Consider the following 21808-nt stretch of genomic DNA (forward strand, 5'->3'; position numbering starts at 1 on the left):
TGCCCCTGGCCACAGCAGTTAGGGCTCCGACTCCAGAAATAAACCTGTCTCTGCCCTTTTGTGCCGTGACCTGAAAAAGTTACTCAACCCCTGTTAAAGAAAAAATTATTCTGACGCTTGTTAAAACGGCAAGGAAGACTTGAGCCGGGTCTATTGCAATAGGGGATTGTAACAGGGTTGAGAGTTCAGGCTCCTCGCCGAATACAGCAAAGACAGCTGGGGATTGTGAGCCAAGGGAGAGGGTGTTGTCTATGGATGGAAAATGACTACATCGAGGGTAGAGGGACTCTTGCTAAACTGAACTGAGAATTCTTGCTAAAGAGAGGCCAAGGACTTATATGCATCAAAGATGAGGGACGAGGAACTTGTTGAGATATCAAGGGTGGTGAGATGGCTTAGAACAGTGGCTCCCAACCTTTTTTTGGCCATGCCCCACTTAAGCATCTCTAGAATCCTGATGCCCCCCTGTGACATATAATTCTTATTATTCAAAAAGTGAACTCCTATTCACGTGGAGGGAGCCTAAAAGGCCGTTAACTTGGTCTAAACAAGCTTCCAAAGACCATGGCATCCATGAAAGAGAAAAATAAAAGAACTAAAGGACAGTTGAAGTACTGAGGAAGAAACCACTAAGAAATTGTTTTAAAAATAATATTAAGTGATATAAAAAATAGCAAATAAAGCTTCAAAACATGTAAGAGAACTGAAAAGCATAAATATGTCACAATATATTTATATACTGTATATGAGGCCCCTAGAACCATAAGAAATGCAAAAAAATTCACTGTTAATAACTCATTCTCGAATTGCCCCCCTTAAAAATCAAATTGACCCCCCCTGGGGGGCGTGTGCCCCACGATGGGAACCACTAACGTAGAAGGAGTCTTTGCTCAGACTGGACTGGACAAAGACAGAACAGAGGCCAAGGTCGCAGGCTAGTGGAAAAGAAGGCTCAGAGACTACAATTTGGTTCAGGGAAGGGTCTCTGGCACCCTCTGTGCCTGTTTCTCTCTGAGAAATGGGTGTAAGAGCCGCCACTCAGGACTGCGGCCAGGATCTCCTTCTCTGGCAAGGACAGCGACTGGGAGTGGGGAGGATTAGAACTCAAATCTGGAGGGACATCCACGCTGCTACTGGCAGCAAGGGGGCCTCCGAGGACAGGGTGAAGGAGACGTGAGCAGCGGGGAGGGAAACGCCTCCGGTATCCGAGGAGGGGGTCTCAGCCGGCGAGGTGGGGTTGGCCAGGCAGACGCGAGGCGGTGGAAGGTGGAGTCATATGGCGGGGCTGGAGGCTGGAGGGCCCGCAGCTGCAGCCCTGACCTCGGAAAAGAGGATCTGGGCTCGCGGCGGTCAGGCCGGAAGTCTAGGGTAAACAGAGCCCGAAGAACCCCGAATCCCCAGAAACCCGCACTCTTCCGCCCGCCGGCGCGGACTGCCCTCTGCGTCCTCCCTCCAGTCAGCCAATCGCTGACGCTGCGGCACTTCCGGCAGCCGATTAAGCCAATCGCGGTTGAGCGAAAGGCGAACCAGGGACCAATAGGAGCGCCTCTGTCGCAGCGTAAGGACCAATGGTTACGTGTGACGGAAAGGGAGGCAGCCAATGAGGGTGGCCTTTTCAGGTGGCCCAGGGGAGGCGGCATCTCGGCGGCGAGCAGTCGGCGGCTGCCCGTGGTGGCAGGACCGGGTCCCGGGTTCGAGCCGGAGCCCCGGGAGAGGGTGAGTGTGGCGGAGGCCGCGGGAGGGTGCCCTCCCGGAAGTCATCTGGAAGGATGCGGCCGCGGGCGGCGCGGGACTGGCCGCGCGCTGCAGGAGGTGAATAGGAGCGCCCGCTGCCTCCGGACCGGTCGATGCCCGGTGGGTGCCCGTCACATTTCCTCCCCCTGCCGGCAGGGTTGGGGGCTTGGATGTGTAGTGTGCACGCTTCCTGAGTGCAGACCTCATCCCGACCCCATCGTCACAGCTGGGTCTGGGCTCAATGGGGGCGAGGAAGGATGGGCACCCCAAAAGCCCCGTCCCCACGATCTTATTTTAAATGTTAATAGACAGTAATAGTAGACATTGATCTAGGGCCCGGGCCCTGTGCACAGCCTTTTCCTGCCTCATCTCCGTGAATCCTCCCCGCAGTCTTCGAGGGAGCGACCTTTATATGCCCATCTTCCAAATGAGGAAACAGGCTCAGAGAGAGCAGCTGATTCCTGGAATCCGACATTATGCTATGACAACATTCTCCTCTTCCCACCACCGTTGGTCTTAAATCAGTCAGATCGGTGGCGCGACAGCCCCTCCCTGGAGGTACTGGAGACCTCAGGGGGCCTGGGGCCTGGGCCTGGCCTTCAAAAGTCTGGGAGCTAGTTCGGGAGGAGCCAGCAAAACTAAACCCCTCCTAGGATTGGGCAAGTCACAAGGGCCAGGGGTCACTCATGGGGGTGGATGTGGGAGGCAAGGGATCTTGGCTTGAGGAGAAAAGGCCATCATGAGGATGAAACCAATAATAATGATTTTACTCTTGTTTTTGTCATATTTGTTATTTTCTTCAGGCCTATATCAAGGTCTGTGCTGAACATAGGAACATGCAGAATTGTGGTGAATTGGCACGACCATCTTTTGATGGCAACCGTCTCAGCATCTCCATTCTCCAGATGGGGAAACTGAGGCCCGGGAGTAGCTAAGTGACTTGCTGGACACAGGGAGCGTCCAGATTCAACCCCCAGGTTCGTTTGTCCACACCTGCCTGCCTGGTTATTTTGGGAATAATGTGTTGAGAACAGATTTTCGTATTGGTGCTAGTTAGTCCAGAAAAGAGGTGGATGTTGCTATTGTTCATGACAGGTCTAAAAGGTGGGAATGCATTCCCCAACTCCCTCAAACTTGTGGAAACTGCGGCTCAGGGAGGGGAATTGGGTGCCCGAGGTTGCACAGCAAGGGGAGTTCAGAATATCCCCTCGGGCCTCAGTCTAAATGGGCAGCAGGTTGAGGTGCTAACAGGAGCCTTTAGGCTGAGGCCTGGGGGCTAATGGGTTGTCCCTTCCCAGCCAAGCCAGCTGTCAAGAGCATGCCTCTGTGCCATGGGGGGGCCACCGCCGGGGGCAGCAAGCCCGATGGGGACGAAACTCAGCTCACAGCCATCACAGGAGGCCTGAAGGTGTTCCTGCACTGGGCTGGCCCTGGCAACAGGGAGCCCTGGGTCACTTTCAGCGAGGCCACACTGACCGCAGAGGAGGTCTGCATTCACATCGCACACAAAGTCGGTGAGTCCCATGGCAGGGGTGGAGGTTTGGGCAATGGCTAAACCCCATCCATCGTCTGCCTGTTCATTCAGAAGTCATTGAGTGAGTGCCTACTATGTGCCAGAGGAAAGGAAAGGGAGGAGGAGAAAGAGAGAAAGGGAGAGAGAAAATCATCGATCAGCTGCCTCCTGCATGCACCCCGACCCACCTTTGTAGTGCTGATATTCTCATAGGGAGATCATAATAAATAAGAAAACTGTGTAGGAGGGCAGAGATAGATCATAGAGGAAATTTAAAACTTAAGGAGATAAGAGAGGGAGCCATGGGGTTATCTGGGGGAAGATGAGTACCAGGCTCAGGGAACAGCATGTGCAAAGGCCCTGAGGTGGGAACTTGTCAGCAACAGCTAGATCTGAATGAGAGGAGACAGGAGTAAGTGAGGGAAAGCGGGGGAACAGTGAAGGTCATGCAGGGCCTTGTGGGCCTCAGGGAGGACTTTGGATTTTACTCCAAGTGAGGTGGGACTATGAGCAAAGGAGGGACGTGACTGGACTCAGGTGTTCACGGGTCTTCTCTGGTTGCTGTAGGGGGAACATACTAGTGGGTGAGGGTGGAAGTAGGGAGGCCATGGCAGAGGTGATTTCCACGTGGGAGATTATGGGGGAGAGGTCAGTCAGGGCCAGATCTTAGAATGCCTTAAACGCCAGAGGGAGGAATTGCGAGTTTAGGCTTTTTCTTGAGAGCAGTAAGGAACCAGAGAATAGCTGGAAGAGCCTGTAGTAGATGTGCTCAAAAGTATCCTTTCTTCTGCCAGAGGAGGAGGAGGTCTCTCCAAGGGGACTTTGCTTACATGCCCCTTCCTCCAGGAAGTCCTCTCAAACTCCCTCCCCCATAACTGGATGGGGGGCCTTCTGGAGGATTTCTACAACACCTTGTACTTTTCAACCAGTGGCTGGTTCTTTTTTTTTTTTTTTTTTTAATTTTTTATTGATTTTTTACAGAGAGGAAGGGAGAGAGATAGATAGTTAGAAACATCGATGAAGAGAAACATCGAGGAGGAGGTCTCTCCAAGGGGACTTTGCTTACATGCCCCTTCCTCCAGGAAGTCCTCTCAAACTCCCTCCCCCATAACTGGATGGGGGGCCTTCTGGAGGATTTCTACAACACCTTGTACTTTTCAACCAGTGGCTGATTCTTAAAAGAACTCAGATGGATGCGCTGGGTGATGTGAAACACGTCCGTCAGAGGGAATAGCCTGTGTGAGGAGAGCCTGCTCAATTTGAGGAAGCAAAAGTAAGAGTAACTGGAGTGTCAGTTTCAAGAATTTGGAAGAGAAAGTAGGAATTGAAATCAGGCCATAATTGTAAGGTCCAGGTCATGGTTGTTCTGTGACGAGGGGCAATAGGGAGCCACGGAATGTTTAAGCCAGAGAATGAAGCAGTCAGATGGGCTTTAGGAAGTTGTCTCACAGGGAGGCATTCTCCTGCGGGAGGCAGTACACCGGGATGCAGTGACAGAGCAATTTGGCATCATCTAACACGGTTGGAATGTGCATTCTCTGAGGCCACACAGCTCTGCTCCTGGATATTCACCATCCAGACACTCAGCTCATGTGTTCCTGGAGACGCACATGAGAATGTTTAGAGCTGCCTCGTTTATCTTAGTGAAAAATGGGAGGCCATCTTAAAGTCCCTCTGCAGGAGAATGCACAAATAAACAGCCGTATAGTTGAACACTGGAATACTATAGAGCCACGAAAAGGGAATTTAACCAATGTTACAAGTATCATCAGGTAGCATGAAAAAGCAAATTGCGGGGTATTGGTGATATAATACCACATTTTCGGTTTATAATATTCAAGACTAGATCATAGAGGGTATGAAAATAATAAATTCGACTTCAGGAATATGGTTACCTCTTTGTGGGAGGAAAAAGGAAGTGGATGTGGATGGGGGCTTCAATTGTACTTTCTAAGTTTTACTTCTTTATCTGGCGGCTGGTACTTAGGTGATTATGAATTATTCTGAAAGGACTCTTTTATATAAAAAAATTAAGTGATGTGTAGTTAAAAAATGCCTCAGATGGTCAGTGTGGGGAATGACAGTAAGTCCGGAGGCTGGACTCGGCCTGGGCTTTGGATTTGAAGGAAGTGGCTGGATCCTAGAGAGATGGTGGATATAGAAAGAGCAGGACTTTTACCCACCTGAAGTGAAAAGGATGGGAGGAGTTGAGAACAAGGACCAAGTCCTGGCTTAGGAACTGGAGAGAGGCCCTGGCTGGTGTGGCTCAGTTGGTTGAGTGTCGTCCTGGGCACTGAAAGGTTGCCAGTTCGATTCCTGGTCAGAGCACATGCCCAGGTTGTGGGCTTGATCCTCGGTCCAGGTGGGTCGGGGTGCATGCAGGAGGCAGCTGATCGATGATTTTCTCTCTCCCTTTCTCTCTTTCTCCTCCTCCCTTTCCTTTCCTCTCCCTCTCCTTTCCTCTCTGTTAAAAAAAAAAAGTCAATGAAAACGTATTTAAAAAAGAACTGGGCACAAGAGGGGCAGGTGTGGGGAGCTTGGATGAGATCTGTTTGGAACAAGCACCTCTAAGGGAGCTTGTGACATCCAGGAAGAGACAGCCAGGAGTAGTTAGGTATGTTTTCCTGGAAGAGATAGCCAGGAGGTAGTTAGGTATGTTTTCCTGGCTGCAGTTCAGAGAGAGATCAGAATAGCGTTGTGTTAGTCAGTCTAGGTTAGGTTTAGCTGCACTAACAAGCAATCCCCCCACCTCCAACCTGTGATTTTGCTGGGTTAAACAGTAAAGGTACCTAAAATCAAATGCAGGTCAGATGGGGCAGGGAAGATGGCAGGAGAGTTTATTTCCAGGCCTGGAAGTATGCATATCTGTCTGCTCACATCCCATTGGCCAGAAACCAATCCAGTGGCTCCATCCAAGCTGCAAGGGAGGCTGGAAAATGTGGTCTGCTGTGAGGCCACAGCATGGTCAACATATTGCATTATTCTCTGTCAGCAGGGGAGGAGGCCTAGGGAAGGCTTGTGAAAGGGGATAGCCGTCTGGGGGCCCGTAGGGTCATGGCCGCAGACGCTGACACCAGATGTTCTTACTTCCCTGTTCCAGGCATCACTCCACCCTGTTTCAATCTCTTTGCCCTCTTTGATGCCCAGGCCCAGGTCTGGCTGCCCCCAAACCACATTTTTGAGGTCTCCAGAGACACAAACTTGACGCTGCACTTCCGCATGAGGTGGGTGAAGGCCTGTGGGAAGGCTTGTCCCCTTTGTTCTGTCTCTTCTCTCCCCATGAATCCCATCTTCCTAGAGCGGAATTGGTACTCAGCCCTAGCTGTACCCCTCCCTTCCTGTAGGTTTTATTTCCGCAACTGGCATGGCACAAATCCTCAGGAGCCAGCTGTGTACCGCTGCAGGCCCCCAGGGGCCGAGGCTTCGTCAGAACAGGCAGAGCAGGGGGTGCAACTCCTGGACCCAGCCTCCTTTGAGTACCTCTTTGAGCAGGTAGGAGCAGGGCTGGGAAGTGGGATTATTTATGGGGGACTGAGGGGCAGTTGAGGCAGCGCCTTTTCTTTCTACAATTATAGCTAGCAGGTTTCAACTCACACAACCTGGGGTCCTTTTTCTACGTGAACCAAAGGGTTCTGAGAGTCTTAGGATTGCGTGGGAAAGAGTGCTGTGATCGATTAGTGATGTCTGCCACAGGCATGGTCATAGGAGGCATGCATGCTGTATATTTAGCCTTTGCAGAAAATGGGAAGTCCCTCTTTCTTCTCCCAAAGTGGCCAGAAGCTGAGGAGTGAACAGGTTTTCGGGCCTCCCTTTCAATCCGATTTCCCCACCCCTAGGGCAAGCACGAGTTTGTGAATGATGTGGCATCGCTGTGGGAGCTGTCGAGTGAGGAGGAGATCCACCACTTTAAGAACGAGAGCCTGGGCATGGCCTTTCTGCACCTCTGTCACCTTGCTCTCTGCCGCGGTGTTCCCCTGGAGAAGGTGGCCAAGAAGACCAGGTGCCTGGGCATGGGGCAGAGACACTGCAGAGGTGGATGGATATATGTGGGCATCCGGGGGCCAAGGCAGAGACCTTGTATACTGCCATGCCTTCATTTATTGAGCACCTTCTGTATGCTGGCACTAGGTGTGGTTGTTGAGGACACAATAGTGAACAAGTCAGACAAAAATCCCTGCCCTCTTGGCTCTCACATCTGGTGAAAAAGACAGGCCATAAAAAACCCCACAAAAGTAAAATGTATAGTGTTACAGATGGTGATAAAGTGCAATGGGGGGAAATTAAGTAGGAAAAGAGAAAGAAGGGGAATGTCGGGATGAGGGGTATATCATTTAAAATTGAGTAGTTGGGGAGTTTCTCACTGAGCAGGCGATGGTCACATTCAAAGATTTGAAGGAAGTGAAGGAGGAAGCCATATGGATGTCTGGGAGAAGAGAATTCTGTACAGAGGGACAGCCAGTGCAAAGGCCCTGAGGCCGACTGTGCCTGATATGTTGGAGGAGGTGTGGCTAGAGTAGGGTGAGCGTGGAGAACTTCCTAGAATTCAAGGGCAGGAAGGAGTTAGCTATGTTTACCTCCAGCCAAGGGCTAGAGTAATCGGGGCACACTGCCTGGACAAGGCAGCAGGAAAGCCGGGTCTTTCAGGACCAGCAGTTCTCCTTAAAGCACATATTTTTCAGTCCCTGTCCTGTTATCACTCTGGAGGACTAGGGCTGTGGCAGCAAACGAAGCCCAGGGTGCTAGCAAACCCAGAGGAGGCAGTCTATCCAGCCTGGAGACCAGAGAACACTTCTCAGGGGAGGTGATATTTCTGCTGAGACCTAAAGGTCGAGCCCTAGCCAGTTTGGCTCAGTGGATAGAGCGTTGGTCTACAGACTGAAGGGTCCCAGGTTCAATTCAGGTCAAGGGCACGTGCCTGGGTTGCGGGCTCGATCCCCAGTGAAGGGCATGCAGAAGGCAAGCCAATCAGTGGTTCTCTCTTATCGTTGAAGTGTCTATCTCTTTCTCTCCCTTCCTCTCTGAAATCAATAATAATATATTTAAAATAAAAATTAAAAAAGACCTAAAGGTTGAGTCGTCTTTATCCAGATATGGACTATCTTGGTGCAAAGCATTCTAGGCAGACGGAATAGCATATACAAAGGCCCAGAGGCAGAAGGTGGCAAAAGCCTATTTCCAGGGGAACTGGATGTAGAATATGATTGCTCAAGTGCAGGCGTTGGCAAGACACTAGTCAACTACTTCCAGTCGGGAGCCCTGGAAGGCTTGGAAGTGGGGGTGGGAGGTAGCTAGAACCTCAAGCTTTAGGGTCCCTCTGGTCAAGGGGTGGGAGAGAAGGCTAAGGACATAGAGACTGAGGCTTGGAAACATGTGATCTAGGGGGGCTCTACTGGTAGGTGATGGGGAGATGGCTTAATGGGGCAGGGCTTTGTGAGGAGCAGAGCGGCTCCCAGAGCTGTTCTTTTTATTGATGATCATAATATTAGTGACAGATACAATAGCGACTTCAGTGATAACAGCTGACACTGACATAGTCCTTCCTATTCTGTCATCAGCCCTATAGTGGGCACTGTTGGCACCCATTTTTCGGATGAGCAGACACAGCCTTATAGAGCTGAAGTTAGTTATCTAAGAACCGGGATTTCCGCCCCATAGTCCCCTCCTGAGTCCTGTGCCCTGGTCCCCGCCACCATCCAGCCTCCCTGTGCTGGCCCTTTATTCTCTCTTTCCACCTCACAACAGCCTGCCTATTTTCTAAACAAGGCAGCTGTGGTTCAGGGAAGTTGAGTCATGTACCACATGTCATCCAGCCAGGCCTGCAACCCAGGCCCCTAACCAGCCCCTCTCGGTCATTTCCACAGCTTCAAGGACTGTATCCCGCGCTCTTTCCGGCAACAGATCCGGCAGTACAATGCGTTCACACGGCTGCGCCTGCGGATCATCTTCCGCAGGTTCCTGCACGCCTTCCAGCCGGACAGCCTTTCCCAGCACGTCGTCATGGTCAAGTACCTGGCCACACTCGAGCGGCTGGCACCCCGCTTCGGCACGGAGCGTGTGCCTGTGTGCCACCTGGAGCTGCTAGCCCAGGCCGAGGGGGAGCCCTGCTATATCCAGGACAGTGCGCAGGCCCCTGGAGATCCCAAGCCCAAGTCTGCGGTCGAACCGCCCACCCACGAGGTGCTGGTGACCGGCACTGGCGGCATCCAGTGGCGGCCAATACAGGCAGAGGTGAGCAGGGTCCCTCTTCCACCTGGGGGTCCAGGTGGGGTCGGGCGGGAGCTCCTGTTCAACCTTGGCCATGGTCTCTGAGGGGGACTATGGTGAGCCCTTTCCCCTCATGGCTCTGGGGTCTGTCCTTCTGTTCCCTGGGGTCTGTGTCCTCTGCCTGCCCCTGGGGACCTGATTTCTGGGGTCTGTACCTCTGGGAACCCCTTTGGACTTGGGGGTGAGAGGGGTAGGCTCCTCCTCTCTGCCCTCCCTGAGGTTCCTGCTTCTGGCATGTGTCTCTCTTGGGGGTGGGTCCCCGGTCCCACCTGTGACACCATGACTTAGGAAGAGATACTTGAGACTTCCTGGTCCCTCCAGCTCCAGCTCCAGCTCAGCCTGCCCCCATGGGGAATGTGGGGGGGACTAAACAGGCATAGCCCTGCTCAAATCAACCTCCCTAGGTGCTGGGTTTCCAGGGTCCCGGTGGTGGTGACGGTGGCAGCAGCAGGAATCCTCATGCTGGCTTATCTGGGAAGAAAGCCAAGGCCCAGCAGCGGGGCGGCCAGCCCGTGGACAGGCCGCGGGAGGCGCCGTGGGCCTACTTCTGTGACTTCCGGGACATCACCCATGTGGTGCTGAGAGAACGCCACGTCAGCATCCACTGTCAGGACAAGCGCCTGGTGGGGCCCGGGACGGGGCTGGGCTGAGGGCCGGGTGTGGGCACCCCCAGCTGTGACGCCTGCCTGACATCCCCGTGGCCCGTAGGAGCTGACCCTGCCGTCCCCGGCCAGCGCCCTGTCCTTGGTGTCACTGGTGGACGGCTATTTCCGCCTGACGGCCGACTCGAACCACTACCTGTGCCACGAGGTGGCTCCTCCACGGCTGGTGATGAGCATCCAGGACGGTGTCCACGGGCCCCTGCTGTGAGTGCCCGCAGGGAGGCTGGACTGTGGTGGTGGCAGCTGCCAACTGGACCCTGCGTTCTGAAGGACTGTGGGGCTCAAGTGAGATGTGTGCAGATGTTTGTGTGCCTGCGCTTGTGTGAGTGCGTGTGTGTGAGCACGTGTGTGCAAGCATTTGTGTCTGGTCTGTACCTGTGAGTGTGAGCACGTGTTTGCATGCACAAGCATGCATTATGTGTTTAAGTATTCACGCATACCTCCGTGTGCATCCATTCATATCCGTGAGTGCATACGTGTGCTCACTCATGTATGCTTATGTGCAGGTGCACCCACATGTGTGCTTGTCCGTGCGTGTGCGTGCATGCGAGTGTGGCACTTGTCCGTGCGTGTGCGTGCATGCGAGTGCGGCACTTGTCCGTGCGTGTGCGTGCATGCGAGTGCGGCACTTGTCCGTGCGTGTGCGTGCATGCGAGTGCGGCACTTGTTCATATCCGTGAGTGCATACGTGTGCTCGCTCATGTATGCTTATGTGCAGGTGCACCCACATGTGTGCTTGTCCGTGCGTGTGCGTGCATGCGAGTGCGGCACCAGGGATTGTAGAGGGGGAGAGAACACCTGCCACGGGGTGGGCGGCATGGCGTGCTGAGGGGGCCTGGGTTTAGGACTGTCGCTGTGCGTGTCCGGATGTTTGACAGCCCATGTGGTGTGCGGCAGTGTCACTGCTCCAGTGGCTGCACATAAAATTGTCATCACACATTTTCGTGTGCGATGTGATGGGTGATTTTAGGGGGCTGTGTTGTACAAATATTGGTGGCCATTCAGAAATATGTGTGGGTGTGTACAGCCCCACAGGTGTGTTGTTCTGGTAATTGTGGGTCACTGAGCGATTCTGTGTGGACCTGTGGGGTAGAGGCTATGAAGTGACAGTGCTTATGGGGCAATCAGATGCCTGTGTGGCCGTTCTGCATGCTGCCAGGTCGTGGTCAGTGACTGTCAGCTTATCTGGTCATTGGCCTTGTGCCTGGGTGTCCTTTGTCCTACCTGTAGCCCTGGGACTTGCCCCTGAGGGTTTCTGAGAGGTCTGAGCCTAGTCTATGCAGAGGAGGGTGCAGTGGCCGTGTTCCCTCCGGAGACTGTGTCCTGTCACGGCTAGGTGTATGCCGCTCTTACAGCGTCCGTGGCCACGTCAGTGTGTCTTAGTCTGTGCCGGTTGCTCTAACAGACTACCACAGACCAGCTGGCTTAGAAACAACAGACATTTATTTCTCACAGTCCTGGAGGCCAGGTCTGGTGCCAAGTTCAAGGTACCAGTAAGCCCAGTGTCTGCTGAGGGCCCACTTCCTAGTTCAAGACAGCTTTCTCCTTGCTGTGTCCTCCAATGGTGGGAAGGGGCACGGAGCTCTTTGGGGTCCATTTCATGAGGCATTAATCCCATTCATGAGCGCTCCAGCATCATGACATCATCACCCTGCCAAGTCCCCACCTCCCATACCATCACATTGGGGGTTAGGGCTTCAACATGGGAACTTCATGGGGGCACCAACATTCAGTCTGTAGCAGTGTGTGCGCCGCACATGCAGGTGTCTGGGCCTGTGTAGCGGTGTCACTTGTAGTGTCTCTGCTCATGGCGGCTGTCACCTCTGGGTCTGGGCTGTTGAGGCCCTGCATTGCCTTGTTATGCTGGGTAAGCAGCTGTGTCTAGGGTCAGCTGTGGGACAGGCTGTTCATTGTGTGTCACCCGGTGAGTGTACGGCTGGGTGTGTGCCCATCAGCATTTGACAGCTGATTCCTAGCTGTATGTGAGTGTCACTATGTCAGTGATGGTGTCTGACAGGCACGCACAAGTGTGCCTGTGTCTCTGTGAGTTGTCATGTGTGACTGTTCTAGCTGTGTGTGTGTGTGTGTCCCAGACTCTGTCACCACATAAGCAGATGTGTCTGACATTTGTCCCAGCTGGGAGTGTGCCTCTCCGGGCAGGTGGGCCCAGCAGTGCCCCCTGACGCCGCCCTTGTCCTCCACAGGGATCCATTTGTGCTGGCCAAGATGCAGCGCGAGGATGGCCTCTACCTTATCCACTGGAGCACCAGCCACTTCAACCGCCTCATCCTCACGGTGGCCCAGCAGGACCAGGTGGGCCTGGGGCGGGGGTTCTGGGCTGGGCTGGGTGTACTCCCTGCCTAGACCCCTGCTCACCGCCCTCGTCCTGCCGCCCACCCCAGGCACCTGGCACGCCGCGTTTGCGCCTGTGGAAGTTCCCCATTGAGCTGTGCGAGGGCACCTTCCGGCTGCAGAGCTGGGACCGGTCCTTCCCCAGCGTGCGGGAGCTGCGGGCTGCCCTGCAGGGCTGCTCACTGCGGGCCGGTGACCACTGCTTCTCCCTGCGCCACTGCTGCCTGCCGCAGCCCGGAGGTCTGATGACAGGGGGCCACAGGGTGTGGGGGTAGCTCCCCCCACGCCAGCCCTCAGTGACTTTGCTCCCGCCCCCCCAGAGATCTCCAACCTCATCATCACGCGGGGGCCTCAAGCCAGCGCCAGGTCTCTCAACCTCAGCCAGCTCAGCTTCCACCGGGTCTGCCAGGATGACCTCACCCAGGTGTGTGTGGGTGTGGGGCCCCTGGGGCACAGGGGGGACGGGGAGGGCCGTCACCAGCTGTTGTCATGGAGATGTTCCCTGCCGTGTTCCCCCAGCTGTCCCACTTGGGCCAGGGCACGAGGACCAATGTGTATGAGGGCCTCTTGCGAGTTGGGGGCGGAGGCCCTGAGGAAGACGAAGCATATGTTGGGGACCCCACCTTGCCCGGCGGGGGCCATGGGCAGGAGCTGCGAGTGGTGCTGAAGGTGTTAGACACTAGTCACCATGACATCGCCCTGGTAAGTCAGAGTGATGGGGGTCGGGAGAGCGGCAGGGTCGGCGCCACCTGACCTGCCCTGCCCTCACAGGCTTTCTACGAGACGGCCAGCCTCATGAGCCAGGTGTCCCACGTGCACCTGACCTTCGTCCACGGTGTCTGCGTGCACGGCTCTCAAAGTGAGTGGACCCCAACACACGCCCTGCTATTTATAGGCCGACTCCCCTCACTTGTACCCACTACCAGGGCTGTACCCCAACCCTTGACCTGCATCCCGATCCCTGACTCCACACCGACCCTTGACCAACATCCTGACTATACCGCAATCTGTGACTAACCAATGCTCACCTGTACCCCAACCCCTGACTGTATGCCAACCCACTGCAGCTCAGCCTCTGACTGTACCATGGCCATTACCTGCACCCCAACCCTCAACCACACCCCGACTCCTGACTGCATCCCATCCTTCATCCACCACCCAGATGCCTCTGCAGACCAGCCCCCATCTGTCCTCTGACCCCAGCAGGACTGTGACCCCATGCTGACCCCAGCCATGTTGGGCACTCCAGGCCTCCAAGACCTCAGGCCCTGCCCCACCCCTGTGTAACTCAAACTCCTTGCCCAGGGCACCAAAGAACCTGAACCCCGTGTGTCCATCTCTCTCTTTCCCCTAACACCGGCCTGCACCCGACTCTACATACTTTCCACCCCGAGCACTTCCACCCTGTGGGATCCTAGCATCACTGATGCCCCCGTCTCAAGCCCTGTACCTGCACTCTGCACCCGCCTCCAGGTCCTCGGGCCCACCCTCACCTTCTCACTGACATGCAGCTGTTCTCTACCCGGACTCTCCCTGGACCCAAATGACACCCTTCGCCTCTGCCTCACCCTGCACCCACCTCAACCTATGCTCCATCCTGCATTTCTTCTCTCCCCAAAGTCACTCGCAAGCCCCAGACCCCCTCCCCCCCCAGTCCCAGCCCCCATGTTCCTTCCCCGGCGCCCTGGAGGGTGGAGCAGGTGGGCAGCCCCTGCAGCAGCTGGCCTTTGCAGATATCATGGTGACAGAGTACGTGGAGCATGGACCCCTGGACGTGTGGCTGCGGCGGGAGAGGGGCCGTGTGCCCGTGGCCTGGAAGGTGGCAGTGGCCCAGCAGCTGGCCAGTGCCCTCAGCTACCTGGTGTGTGGCCTGTGGGCGGGGCCTGGGTCAGCAGGGTGGGCCAGTTCTGGGTGGTGAGGCCTCAACACATCCTTCAATCCACACACTGGCCCCAGGAGGTCTTTCCACAACCTCCTCTGCTCACACCCCCCCGTGGCTCCCTTCTCCCCTGAGAGAACACCTAACTCCTCCACTTGGTGTCCTGTGAGGCCTGGCCTCGGCCGCCTCTGTCACTCTCTCTTGCCATTCATCCCCGGCCCTGCCTGGTTCTCTCACCCTGGGTTCCAGAGCACCCACTGTGTGCCACGCTCTGCCATAGGCCTTGGGAACACACAAAGAACAAAACAGACAGAAGCCTCTATCCTTTGGGGAGCCAGTGTTTTTAGTTAAAGAGATAAACAAGAAATAATAATTCAGTGTTACATAATATGTTAGGAAGTAGTAAGCACCATTCTGGGAGAGTAGGGGTGGAGTTAAGGAGGTGCTACAAGTTGGGGAAGAGGTGAAGTTTTAAATAGAAGGGATGGAGAAGGATTCCCCAGGTGCGGCCCAGGCAGAAGGAACAGCAGTGCAGAGGCGTGCCTGGCGTGGGTCTGAGGACAGCGGTGGGGTCCTCTGGCCTTTTGTTCCAGGCCAAGCGTCTTACCCACCAGCTCTGGGAGGACAGGAAGGACCCACTGGGCAGCCCGTGGTGTCCGGTCACAATGACATGGGTTGGGATCCCAGTAATGACCCTGGTTGTCTTTTTCACACGGGCTGTCCCTGTGGGATGGGGTGGGGACAGGGCCTAGAGCAGTGATGGCGAACCTATGACACGCGTGTCAGAGGTGACACTCGAACTCATTTTTTTGGTTGATTTTTCTTTGTTAAATGGCATTTAAATATATAAAATAAATATCAAAAATATAAGTCTTTGTTTTACTACGGTTGCAAATATCAAAAAATTTCTATATGTGACACGGCACCAGAGTTAAGTTAGGGTTTTTCAAAATGCTGACACGCCGAGCTCAAAAGGTTCGCCATCACTGGCCTAGAGGCCCCTAGTGGTCATGCCCCCTCTCCTTCCTTCCCCAGGAGGACAAGCGCCTGGCTCATGGTAACGTGTGTGGCCGGAACATCCTGCTGGCACGTCTAGGGCTGGCGGAGGGCACCAGCCCATTCATCAAACTGAGCGACCCTGGCATGGGCCTGGGCGCCCTCTCCAGGGAGGGTGAGGACTGGGACCGGGCTGGGCATGGGGACTGGTTTACCCCACTCCTTTCACCCTTGGTGACCTCTGGCCCTGGCCCCCAGAGCGGGTAGAGCGGATCCCCTGGATGGCCCCCGAGTGCCTGTTTGGTGGGGCCAACAGCCTCAGCACCGCCGCTGACAAGTGGGGCTTCGGTGCCACCCTCCTGGAGATCTGCTTCGATGGGGAGGCCCCCCTGCAGGACCGCAGCCCCGCCGAGGTACATGTGGGTGACCCTGGGGCCCTCTCACAAAGGGGCCAGCACCTCCAAGGGGTCGAGCGGTCTGGCTCCAGAGCTGCCCCCTCTGGCCTGTGGCCTCACATATGTCGCCTCATCTCTTTGAGGCTTCATCAGGTTATCTGTCAGTCGGGGTGATCCATAGTCCCGACCTCAAAGGTCATTGTGACACACAGCAAGGGAGGGACTGCTGCCCTGGCCGGTTGCTCAGTGGTTAGTGTCAGTCAGCTCAAGGATTCTAGGGTCGAGGGTTCGATTCCTGATCAAGGACACGTACCTCAGTTGCAGGCTCAATCCTCGGCCTGATCGGTGTGCAGGAGGCATCCAATCAGTGTGTCTCTCACATCGATGTTTCTCTCTCTAGCTCTCCCCTTCCCTTCCACTCTCTAAAAATCAATGGGAAAATATCTTTGGGTGAGAATAAAAAATAATAAAATAAGTGACTGCTTCGGTTTTAGATACAGTGACCAGGCCAGTGATGGGGGAGCACAGGCTGGAGGGGAGGTCCCAGAGGATAGCCCTGACCTAGCGGAGGCATCCGGCAAGGCTTCCCAGAGGAAGGGAGAGAGAGAGAGAGACAGAGACACATCAGTTTGTTGTTCTGCTTATTTATAAATTCATTGGTTGATTCTTGTATGTGCTCTGACCAGAGATCGAACCTGCAACTTTGGCTTATCGGATGATGCTCTAACCAACTGAGCTGGCCGGCCAGGGCCAGGAAGTTTTAGTCTAAGTACAGAAATAGCGCAGTGGCCCAGGCTAGGGAAGGGTAGCCTCAGCACAACTTATTCAAAGACCCAGAGGCTTTGGTGCATTCTGGGAGCTGCGTCTGCAGAGCTGGGAGCAAAGGTGGGTGGCAGCCAGGACAGGAAGGGCCAAGTGTGAGGTGCTCCGCATAGCAGAGTCTGCTGGACTTGGGTTCAAGTCCTGGCTCTGCTGCGGCAGGCAAGTTGGCCGAGCTCGGTTGCCTCATCTGTAAGTTGGGGATGACGGGACAAGGACCTGGCTGGTCTAGCCCTGCCGCTCTGGGGATTTAGCTCTGCCCCTTGGGTAAGGGGCCTCGGGAGGGTGGGGTCACTCACTCTTCAGGTCCCCGTCTCCACAGAAGGAGTACTTCTACCAGAAGCAGCACCAGCTGCCTGAACCCTCATGCCCGGAGCTAGCCACGCTCACCAGCCAGTGCCTGACCTATGAGCCGGCTCAGCGGCCTTCCTTCCGCACCATCCTTCGTGACCTCACTCACCTTCAGCCCCAAAGTGAGCCCCAAACCAGTGCTGGGACCTTGGGCGGGGGGAGGGGCTAGGAACCCTGTTGACACAGGCTCAGTGCACCCAGGATCTCTGCACAGTGGCTCAGGGTGTGTGCTGGCTCCTAAGTCACTTACGGGGGTGATGAGAATGACCCGAGTTCTTAATGTTTTGTTTGGGGACAGCCACACATTTTTTGGGTGAATTAGACCCTCAAAATTTTTTGGTTTTGCTTTCTCTCTTAAAAAAAAAATTTTTTTTTAAATTTATTTCAGAGAGGAAGGGAGAGGGAGAGAGAGAGAGAAACATCAATGATGAAAGAGAATCATTGCTTGGCTGCCTCCTGCACGCCCCCCACTGGGGATGGAGCCCTCAACCCAGGCATGTGCCCTGACCGGGAATCGAACCGTGACCTCCTGGTTCCTAAGTTGACACTCAACCACGCTGGTCGGGCTTGCTTTCTCTCTTGATGAAGAGTTTGTGCCCTTTACCCAGTCATTGGACATCCCAGGTGTCAGTTGGATGCAGCCAACTCTGCATTTTGGACTAGAAGTGGAATTTTCCAGCTGTTGCAGAAGCTTTCCTGATCTCTGGGTTGGATGCTGGGGGAAGCCGTCACTTGCCCTCTGTGCCCTGGAGTGTGGGCCTGCCGGGTAAAGGGTCAGGGTCCGGCCTCACCCACTGTGGCTCTTTCAGATCTTGTTGAAATCTTGTGTGTGAATCCAACCTCGCCAGCATCAGACCCCACAGTTTTCCACAAGCGCTACTTGAAGAAGATCCGGGATCTGGGTGAGGTGAGGGCCAGTGGAGGGGTCTGGCTGTTAGAAAGAGACCTGCATGTTGGCAAAGCCGGGGGTGGGGGTGGGGCAACGGGGCGCTGACCCTCCTGTGTCTGGGCCAGGGTCACTTCGGCAAGGTCAGCCTGTACTGCTATGACCCGACCAACGAAGGCACCGGCGAGATGGTGGCCGTGAAGGCTCTCAAGGCGGACTGCGGCCCTCAGCTCCGCACCAGCTGGAGGCGGGAGATCGACATCCTGCGCACGCTCTACCACGAGCACATTGTCAAGTACAAGGGCTGCTGTGAGGACCAAGGTGGGCGGCCATGAGGGCCTGAGGGCCTGGCCGATTTGAGCCTCTCAGCCCCAGGCTGGAGGACGTAGCTCGTAGGCCAAGGGGGGGCGACTTCCTTTCCACCCCCCGGCTCTGCTCCCTCCCTCTAGGATGGACCCATTCTACCTGAGGACTAAGCCTAGTGTGGGCAGGTGTTGGCTTTCCCCCCCACCACCCTGGGGTGGGAACTGCAGGGTTCAGGGGAGCGGCCCCCAGCCCCTGCCTCTATCACCCTTAGGCGAGAAATCGGTCCAGCTCGTCATGGAGTACGTGCCTCTGGGCAGCCTCCGAGACTACCTGCCCCGGCACCGCGTAGGGCTGGCCCAGCTGCTGCTGTTCGCCCAGCAGATCTGCGAGGTAGGCCCACCACGCCTGCTCACAGAGCTGCCCCTTCCTTTTGGCCTGGCCTGAGTGTCCCAGCCCTTTGCTTGCCAGGCTCTGCCCCTGGGCGCCCCTGGTCCGGCTCGCCTCTGTACTTACCCCTTCAACCCATCACCTGGCCACAACCCCAGGGCTGGGTCACCAACCCGCCTAGTTTCCACTTTGGAGACTCCCTCTGCTCACTGGGCCACGCTCAGCAGCCCAACCCCTCCTAGTTCGCCCCTCTGTGGCCCTGCCCCTGCTGTCCTGCTGGGCTCCACCTGCCATACTGCCCGCTTTTGCTCCAGAGCCCTGCAAGCCTGCCCTGACTGTCCCCCACCATCCTGGTCACAGCTCCTCAGGCCCCCACCTTGCCCCACTGGTCATGACCCGCCCTGCCCCGCCTCGCCCCTAGGGCATGGCCTACCTGCACACCCAGCACTATGTCCACCGAGACCTGGCTGCCCGCAACGTGCTGCTGGACAACGACAGGCTGGTCAAGATCGGGGACTTTGGCCTCGCCAAGGCCGTGCCCGAAGGCCACGACTACTACCGCGTGCGCGAGGATGGGGACAGCCCCGTGTTCTGGTGACCAGGCGAGACCCAGCCAGAGGGGGTGCCAGGGTGGAGGTGGATGCTGGGGTCTCAGCTGACAAGACCTTATCTCAGGGAAACTGCTCTCTCTTAAGGATGGGGCCCTAACAGGGGCCAAGAGGCTCCCAAGCCCCAGATAAGGACTCCATCCTGGTCTGGCCAAGGCTTGACGGCCCGCTCCCCGCAGGTACGCTCCTGAGTGTCTGAAGGAGTGTAAGTTCTACTACGCGTCCGATGTCTGGTCCTTTGGAGTCACCATGTATGAACTGCTGACCTACTGTGACTCCAGCCAAAGCCCCCCCTCGGTGAGAGCCAGGCCCACACGGCCACCTCGTACCAGAGGAGTCAGAAAGCCGTGGGTTCGATTCCCAACTCCGCCAGCTTAGCCAGTGCTTAATCCACCAGAGCCTCAGGGTCCCCCGGTCCGTAAAATGGGACTGTGAGGCTCGGCTTGCGACAGAAACCCACTCAGATAGGAACAGCTTATTCTGCTATTTGCACTCGAGGGAGCAGTCGGGGCACAGCTTGATCTAGACCCTCATGTCATCATGAATCCCATTTTCTCCGTCTCAGCTCTGCTGTTCTCTGTGGTAGCATCTCTTAGGCAGGCCCTCTCTCTTGTGGCAACAGCTCCCCACCCACCCTGCCTTCCAGGCACCCATTTCCCTCAGGTGAGGGGTTAAAAGGGGTCCTCTTCCCCGCTTAATTCTCAGGACTCTCATTGGCCCAGCTTGGCTCATGTGTCCTCCAGGGAGCCAATCACTGTGTATCCACGGGCCATAATAATTGGCCAGGCCTGGGCTGGGGGAGGAGCAAAGAATATGTTAAATGTTTATTCCCAAAGTCAATGATAGTGCCTATATAGGAAGGGGAAATAAAGATCCTATCCGGGCAAAAACAACTTGCCGGGAGGTTTAATAACACCGCAGTCACCTGACTCAGACTTACTGTATGAATATGAGTTTATTTAACTTTCACAGTCATCCCAGGTAGTTGATGTTTTTACCCCATTTTACAGATGGGAAAACTGAGCCTAAGGAAGTGAGATCCTAAGTCCAAAGTTATGCAGTTGAGAAGTGATAGAGACAGGACTAGGACCCCTGTGGTCCCACCGGAAGCTCCTGGCCTCTGCCTCGGCGGTCCTGCCTGTTGAAGACTTGTCTTGTTTCTTCTGTAGAAATTCATCGAGCTCATAGGCCTCACCCAGGGGCAGATGACGGTACTGAGGCTCACTGAGCTGCTGGAACGAGGGGAGAGGCTGCCACGGCCAGAGAAATGTCCCCATGAGGTGAGACACCCCCCCCCCCACTTTTCCCCTGTCCCTGTCGTCAGACTGTGGACAGAACAGCGACCACAGCCCCCGTTTTTCCTCCCCCAGATATATGTCCTCATGAAGAACTGCTGGGAGGCAGAGGCCTCATTTCGCCCAACCTTCCAGAACCTCATACCCATCCTGAAAACGGCCCACGAGAAGTACCAGGGCCAGGCCCCCTCGGTGTTCAGTGTCGGCTAAAGCCCGCCAGCAGCTCTGCTTCCGGGAGTCGAGCAGGTAGTACCCACTGAGAGGGCCTCCCCCTTCTGCCCAGGGAGACTTTGGCTTCACCCACTGCCCATGTGTTACCCCCTGAGACCCCAGGTCTGGGACCTGACTCTCCTTGTCTTCATCCATCCACACTGTCCTAACAGTGCCATAGGCTGGGTGGCCTATACACAACAGAAATTCATTTCTCACAGTTCTGGGCTCTGGGAAGTCAACGCTGAAGATGCCAGCATTGTTACACGTGGGCGAAGGCCCTCCTCCCGGTTCCTAGCCTGCGCCTTCGCACTGCGCCCTCTCCAGGTGGGAGGGGCGAGGGGTCTTTCTGGAGCCTGTTGTATATGGGCACTAATCCCACTCATGAGGGACCTTCGCACCTCCCGAAGACCCGCCTCCTAGTACCATCTCATCGGGCATTGGGGTTTCAGCACCTGAATCTTGAAGGGACTTAAACATTCAAGCCATAGGATCCTCCACAGCCACAGCCTTCCACAGGCTCTGGAGAGACCCAGGACCAACAAGGAGCTAATCAGTCCCTTGAATCCAACCCTCATGCCTTCCCCAGCCCCGCCCTGGGAGCCCACCATCTCCACTAGCGAGTAATAAACTCGTTTCCTCTGCCGGGGACTCTGGTCTTTGGGTCCTTCTTCAGCAAGTGCCTGCTCTTCTGGGGACCGCAGCTGCAGCGAGACACGACGGGAGAAGCCACATGCGACTGTTCAACCTCTGCTCACCTCTAGATCCCCAGTGCCAGGGACGCAGAAGGCGCCCAATAACTACTTGTTATATATCCCAACAAAGGATTGGGGGCCACATGCCACGTCGGTAAGACTGCCAGTCTCACCCTTTCCTCCCTGTGCGACCTCAGGCGAGTGACCTTCCTTATCTGGGCCTCCGTTCTCAACTGTGAGCTGGGGATGGTCACGCCTGCTGTCTCGGAGGACAAATGTAAAGAGATTGTGTATGTCGAGTGCTTAGCTGAGAGATATGCAAACAACTACTTAATAAACAGTTGATCTTGTTAATCTGGTGTTGGCCAAAGTGTTTCTCCTTCAGAGGTATCCTTGAGGCGGGTTATGTGTCAGCCACGTTGTGAAAAGCATTTGAGTAATTTGCTTTCCCATAGG

At 55.4% G+C, this 21808-nt stretch overlaps 1 protein-coding gene across 12 annotated transcripts; it reads left to right on the plus strand.

Moving 5' to 3' along the window:
• The first annotated feature begins 1611 nt into the window (after nucleotides 1-1611).
• TYK2 (tyrosine kinase 2) lies at nucleotides 1612-21706 on the plus strand. 12 transcript variants are annotated; one of them, XM_014446433.2, is made up of 26 exons: nucleotides 1630-1854; nucleotides 2538-2711; nucleotides 3033-3248; nucleotides 6348-6471; nucleotides 6592-6739; nucleotides 7084-7247; nucleotides 9109-9475; nucleotides 9916-10134; nucleotides 10220-10377; nucleotides 12378-12486; nucleotides 12576-12765; nucleotides 12846-12949; nucleotides 13045-13227; nucleotides 13297-13384; nucleotides 14259-14386; nucleotides 15440-15575; nucleotides 15659-15813; nucleotides 16937-17087; nucleotides 17775-17872; nucleotides 17980-18172; nucleotides 18429-18547; nucleotides 18966-19138; nucleotides 19332-19449; nucleotides 20322-20432; nucleotides 20523-20693; nucleotides 20879-21706. In XM_014446433.2, the coding sequence occupies exons 3-25, from the start codon at nucleotides 3053-3055 to the stop codon at nucleotides 20655-20657; spliced, it is 3567 nt and encodes a 1188-aa protein (XP_014301919.1). In that variant the 5' UTR covers nucleotides 1630-1854; nucleotides 2538-2711; nucleotides 3033-3052; the 3' UTR covers nucleotides 20658-20693; nucleotides 20879-21706. The 12 variants fall into 12 exon arrangements, with proteins under 12 accessions (XP_014301917.1, XP_014301919.1, XP_014301920.1 ...); XM_014446434.2 differs by having other exon boundaries at nucleotides 21334-21706; XM_014446431.2 differs by having other exon boundaries at nucleotides 1612-1716; nucleotides 20523-21706.
• Nucleotides 21707-21808: the final 102 nt, after the last annotated feature.

Source organism: Myotis lucifugus, unplaced genomic scaffold (assembly GCF_000147115.1).
Source record: "Myotis lucifugus unplaced genomic scaffold, Myoluc2.0 scaffold_539, whole genome shotgun sequence".
NCBI lineage: Eukaryota > Metazoa > Chordata > Mammalia > Chiroptera > Vespertilionidae > Myotis > Myotis lucifugus.

Bases quoted from the DNA above. Each gene is read 5' to 3' on its own strand.
- TYK2 (XM_014446431.2), top strand. From the start codon at position 3,053: ATGCCTCTGTGCCATGGGGGGGCCACCGCCGGGGGCAGCAAGCCCGAT. The intron at 18,548-18,965 runs GTAGGCCCACCA...CCTCGCCCCTAG, and splicing joins TCGCCCAGCAGATCTGCGAG to GGCATGGCCTACCTGCACAC. The intron at 19,450-20,321 runs GTGAGAGCCAGG...TTTCTTCTGTAG, and splicing joins CCAGCCAAAGCCCCCCCTCG to AAATTCATCGAGCTCATAGG.